At 66.9% G+C, this 6000-nt stretch overlaps 1 protein-coding gene across 1 annotated transcript; it reads right to left on the bottom strand.

Moving 5' to 3' along the window:
* Positions 1-575: 575 nt before the first annotated feature.
* Positions 576-5971, bottom strand: LOC137677248 (purine nucleoside phosphorylase-like; the record flags this gene model as incomplete). Its single annotated transcript, XM_068424532.1, has 4 exons — positions 5841-5971; positions 3129-3292; positions 1853-1956; positions 576-751 (listed from the first exon to the last, which is right to left on the bottom strand). Coding segments are annotated over exons 1-4 (575 nt in total), but the record flags the coding sequence as incomplete, so codon positions are not given.
* Between the last annotated feature and the right edge of the window lie 29 nt (positions 5972-6000).

Here is a 6000-nt window from a genome sequence, read left to right as displayed (position 1 = left end):
CCCCTCCCCCTTAAGCCCCTCCCCTTCAATTAAGCTTCTTTATTTGCCCCCCACCCCCCCTCTACTCCCGGCCCCCTTAAGCCCCTCCCCCTTCATTAAGCCCCTCCCCCTTTACCTAAATGCCCCTCAAGCCCCGCCCCCCCTTAAGCCCCTCCCCCCAAGCCCCTCCCCCTTTAAACCCCTCCCCCTCCTCAAGCCCCTCCCCTCTCAAGCCCCTCCCCCTCTATTAGCCCCGCCCCCTTTAGCCCCCCCTTCTCCCTTAGCCCCTCCCCCTCCTTAAGCCCCTCCCCTTCTTCACAAGCCCCTCCCCCTTATGCCCCTCCCCTCCCTTCACCCCTCCCCCTCCTTAACCCCCTTTAAGCCCCTCCCCCTTTAGCCCCGCCCCATCCCTTAAGCCCCTCCCCCTCAAGCCCCGCCCCCTTTAGCCCCTCCCCCTCCATTAAGCCCCTCCCCCCGACCCCCAGCGCCCCCTGGTGGCCCCTGGGAGCCCTCCCCCCCCCCTTTAACCCCTCCCCCTCCCCTTTAGCCCCGCCCCCTTTCACCCCTCCCCCCCCCTTAAGCCCCGCCCCCCGCACCTCTCGTCATTGGCGCCGGCCAATGGGGAGCGCCCGGCCAGGCCGGGCAGGTCGATGTGGTCGCGCAGCACGAGGAGGCGCCCGGGGCGCAGCGCCCCCCGCAGGGCCCCCGCCGCATTGGTCAGCACCAGCGTGTGCGCGCCCAGCAGGGCCAGTACCCGCACCGGGAGGGCGACCTGGGGGCGGGGCCAGTGAGGGGGCGGGGCTTGAGGGGGCGGGGCTAAAGGGGGAGGGGCTAAAGGGGAGGGGGAGGGGGGAAAGGGGGGGAGAGGGGGAGTGTGTGCACCAGGGGGCGCTGGGGGTCAGGGGGAGGGGCTTAAGGGAGGGGGAGGGGCTAAAGGGGGCGGGGCTAAAGGGGGTGGGGCTAAGGGGGCGGGGCTTAAGGGGGCGGGGCTAAAGGGGGCGGGGCTAAAGGGGGAGGGGGTTAAGGGGGAGGGGGTATAATCTATGGGGCAGGACCCACACATAGGGGGCAGGGCCACATGGGGGCGTGGCTAAAGGGGGCGTGGCCTCTTAGGGGGCGGGGCTAAAGGGGGAGGGGGTAAAGGGGGCGGGGCTTGAGGGGGAGGGGGTAAAGGGGGAGGGGCTAAAGGGGGCGGGGGTAAAGGGGGAGGGGTCACATGGGGGCTGGGAGCCATATATGGGGGGTGGGAGGCAGATCTATGGGGCGGGACCCACATGTAGGGGGTGGGGCTAAAGGGGGCGGGGCTAAAGGGGGAGGGGGTAAAGGGGGAGGGGCTAAAGGGGGCGGGGTCACGAAGGGGGCGTGGCTACAAAGGGGGCGTGGCCAATATCTATGGGGCTGGGAGCCATATATGGGGGTGGGAGGCAGATCTATGGGGCGGGACCCACACATAGGGGGCGGGGCCACATGTAGGGGGCGGGACCCACATATAAGGGGCGTGGCTAAAGGGGGTGGGGCTAAAGGGGGCGTGGCCACGGGGGGGCGGGGTCGCAAAGGGGGCTGGGAGCCATATATGGGGGTGGGAGCCATATCTATGGGGCGGGACCCACATATAGGGGGTGGGGCCACATCTAGGGGGCGGGGCTACATGTAGGGGGCGTGGCTAAAGGGGGCGTGGCCTCTGGGGGGCGGGGCTAAAGGGGGCGTGGCCACAGGGGGGCTGGGAGCCATATATGGGGGGTGGGACCCATATCTCTGGGGCAGGGCCACATCTATGGGGCGGGACCCACACGTAGGGGGCGTGGCCACGTGGGGGCGTGGCTAAAGGGGGCGTGGCCTCTGGGGGGGCGGGGCTAAAGGGGGCGGGGCCTACCTGGGCGGGGCTGTAGCCCTCGTAGAGGTGGAAGCGGCCCTGCAGGACGGCGCAGGGGGCGCCCCCCAACTGCCCCACAACCAGGCGCCCCGCGTGGCCCTGCACTGGGGGGGCTGACCCATAGCGCCTGCCCCACAGCGCCCCATAGCGCCCCCTGCCCCACAGCGCCCCATAGAGCCCCATAGAGCCCATAGCGCCCCATAGATCCCACAGCGCCCCATAGCGCCCCATAGCGCCCCCTGCCCCATAGCGCCCCATAGCGCCCCATAGAGCCCCATAGAGCCCATAGCGCCCCATAGCGCCCCATAGAGCCCCACAGCGCCCCATAGAGACCCATAGCGCCCCATAGCGCCCCATAGCGCCCCATAGACTCCATAGCGCCCCATAGCGCCCCCCAGCCCCATAGACCCCCACAGTGCCCCACAGCGCCCCACAGCGCCCCATAGCGCTGCCCCATAGCGCCCCATAGCGCCCCACAGCGCCCCATAGCGCCCCATAGAGCCCCAAGGCTGCCCCATAGCGCCCCATAGCGCCCCATAGAGCCCATAGCGCCCCATAGAGCCCCATAGTGCCCCATAGACCCCACAGCGCCCCATAGCGCCCCATAGACCCCACAGCGCCCCATAGCGCCCCATAGCGCCCCCTGCCCCATAGCGCCCCATAGAGACCCATAGAGACCCATAGAGACCCATAGAGACCCATAGACCCCATAGCGCCCCATAGCGCCCCATAGCGCCCCATAGCGCCCCATAGCGCCCCATAGACCCCATAGCGCCCCATAGCGCCCCATAGCGCCCCATAGAGCCCACAGCGCCCCATAGACCCCATAGAGCCCCATAGCGCCCCATAGCGCCCCATAGCGCCCCACAGTGCCCCACAGCGCCCCACAGCGCCCATAGACCCCATAGCGCCCCATAGCGCCCCACAGCGCCCCATAGCGCCCCATAGAGCCCCATAGCGCCCCATAGCGCCCCATAGAGCCCCATAGACCCCACAGCGCCCCATAGTGCCCCATAGCGCCCCCCAGCCCCATAAGTCCCCCCCAGCCCCACAACTGCCCCCCAAGTGACCCCCAGCCCCATAGCTGCCCCACAAATGACCCCCCCAGCCCCACAACTACCCCCCCAAGTGCCCCCCAAACACCCCTTCCACCCCCCCAAGTCCCCCTTAACTGCCCCCTAACCACCCCCCCCGCCCCATAACCACCCCCCCCGCCCCATAACCACCCCCCTCTGCCCCATAACCACCCCCCCCTCTGCCCCACAGCGCCCCCCACCGGTGCTGCGGGGGAAGTGCGGGATGTCGCCGTAGTCGAAGCTCTGCGGCTCCTGCAGCTCCTGGGCCAGCGCCCCCAGCCCCGACCCACACACCAGCCCCACGGCCGGGGGGCGCCGCACGCGCGCCCGCACCCAGCCCGCCGCCTCCGCGCACGCCTCGTAGCTGGGGGGCAGCCCCATAGATTGACCCACACATTGACCCCCAAGTGGCCCCAGCCCCATAGATTGACCCCCAAGTGCCCCCAGCCCCATAAGTTGCCCATTAGACCCATAAGTTGCCCATTAAACCCATCAGTTGCCCCATAAGTTGCCCCATAGACGCTCCCCAGCCCCATAGATTGACCCATAGATTGACCCCCAAGTGCCCCCAGCCCCATAGATTGACCCCCAAGTGCCCCCAGCCCCATAAGTTGCCCCATAGACCCATAACTTGCCCATTAGACCCATCAGTTGCCCCATAAGTTGCCCCATAGACGCTCCCCAGCCCCATAGATTGACCCATAGATTGACCCCCAAGTGCCCCCCAGCCCCATAGATTGACCCCCAAGTGCCCCCAGCCCCATAGATTGACCCATAGATGGACCCAAGACCCAGAAGTTGCCCCATAGACCCATAAGTTGCCCCAGAAGTTGCCCCATAGACTCTCCCCAGCCCCATAGATTGACCCATAGATTGACCCCCAAGTGCCCCCAGCCCCATAGATTGACCCCCAAGTGCTCCCAGCCCCATAAGTTGCCCCATAGACCCATAACTTGCCCATTAGACCCAGAACTTGCCCCATAAGTTGCCCCATAGACTCTCCCCAGCCCCATAGATTGACCCACAGATTGACCCCCAAGTGCCCCCAGCCCCATAAGTTGCCCATTAGACCCATAACTTGCCCATTAGATCCATCAGTTGCCCCATAAGTTGCCCCATAGACGCTCCCCAGCCCCATAGATTGACCCATAGATTGACCCCCAAGTGGCCCCTGCCCCATAGATTGACCCCCAAGTGCCCCCAGCCCCATAAGTTGCCCCATAGACCCACAAGTTGCCCCATAAGTTGCCCCATAGACTCTCCCCAGCCCCATAGATTGACCCATAGATTGACCCCCAAGTGCCCCCAGCCCCATAAGTTGCCCCCCCGCCCCCCCCCCCCCCCCCTTGACCTTGGCCCCTCCCCCCCGGGCGCGGCGCCCAATGGACTTGGCCCTCGGGGGCGGGGCCGCGCCCTGATTGGCTGCTCGAGGGGGTGTGAGGGGAGGGGTGGGGGGGGGAGCTCTGCGCCCTCCCAGTTCATCCCAGTAGAAACCAGTGCCCCCCCCCAGTGCCTCCCAGTACGGCCCGCGGCCCCCCGAGCCCCTCCCAGTTCATCCCAGTTCATCCCAGTGCCTCCCAGTATGGCCCAGTATAACCCAGTGCCCCCCCCAGTTCACCCCAACCCCTCCCAGTATATCCCAGTTCCCCCCCAGTTCACCCCAAACCCTCCCAGTATATCCCAGTTCCCCCCCAGTTCCCTCCCAGTACACCCCAGTGCCTCCCAGTCCCCTCCCAGTCTATCCCAGTACATGCCAGTGCCTCCCAGTATAACCCAGTGCCTCCCAATAAGCCCCCAGTGCCCTCCCAGTATATCCCAGTCCCCCCAAACTCCCTCCCAGTCCCCCCCAGTTCCCTCCCAGTGCCCCCCCACTGCCTCCCAGTGCCTCCCAGTCCCACCTAAACCCCTCCCAGTATATCCCAGTGCCTCCCAGTAACCTCCCAGTGCCCTCCCAGTATCAACCCACTGCCCTCCCAGTGCCCCCAGTTCCCTCCCAGTCTATCCCAGTGCCACCCAGTCCAATCCAGTCCCCTCCCAGTGCTTCCCAGTCTGTCCCAGTGCCCCCCCCACTGCCTCCCAGTTCCATCCCAGTACCTCCCAGTCCAACCCACGCCCCTTCCAGTATATCCCAGTTCCTCCCACTATGCCCCCAATGCCCCCCCAGTCCCTCCCAGTGCTTCCCAGTATATCCCAGTGCCTCCCAGTGCCCCCCTACTCCAATCCAATCCCCTCCCAGTACATCCCAGTCCCTCCCAGTAGCTCCCAGTACAGCCCAGTCCCCCCCCCACCCCCTCCCAGTCCATCCCACTTCCCTCCCAGTCTAACCCAGTCCCCTCCCAGTATATCCCAGTGCCTCCCAGTAAGCCCCCAGTGCCCTCCCAGTCCAACCTAACCCCCTCCCAGTCCATCCCAGCGCCCCCCCACTGCCTCCCAGTCCCATCCCAGTGCCTCCCAGTACATCCCAGTCCCCCCCAGTTCCCTTCCAGCACCGTCCCAGTTCCCCCCCAACGGCTCCCAGTATCCCCCCAGTTCCCTCCCAGTGCTTCCCAGTGCCTCCCAGTACCGTCCCAGTCCCCCCCCACCCCCTCCCAGTGCCTCCCAGTACATCCCAGTTCCCTCCCAGTACATCCCAGTGCACCCCCAACCCCTCCCAGTTCCCTCCCAGTACATCCCAGTTCCCTCCCAGTGGCCTCCCACCCTCTCCCAGTGCTTCCCAGTGTCTCCCAGTATATCCCAGTGCCCCCCCACTCCCTCCCAGTCCCTCCCAGTCCCCCCCAGTTCCCTCCCAGCGCCCTCCCAGTACATCCCAGTGCCTCCCAGTTCCCTCCCAGTGCTTCCCACTCCCTCCCAGTCCCTCCCAGTCCCCCCCAGTTCCCTCCCAGTATATCCCAGTACATCCCAGTCCCCCCCACCTCCCCTCCATGGCGCCGCCGCTCCGCGCTCCTCCCCCCCCCCACTCCCTTATATGGCCGCCGCCGCGTGACGTCACCCCGCACGCCCCGCCCCCCTCTACGCCTCCACCAATCCGCGGCGCCGTCGCCATGGAGACCGGGGGGGGCGGGGTCAGGTGAG

Source organism: Nyctibius grandis, unplaced genomic scaffold (genome assembly GCF_013368605.1).
Source record: "Nyctibius grandis isolate bNycGra1 unplaced genomic scaffold, bNycGra1.pri scaffold_103_arrow_ctg1, whole genome shotgun sequence".
Classification (NCBI taxonomy): Eukaryota; Metazoa; Chordata; class Aves; order Nyctibiiformes; family Nyctibiidae; genus Nyctibius; species Nyctibius grandis.
This window is presented reverse-complemented; position numbering and strand designations above follow the sequence as displayed.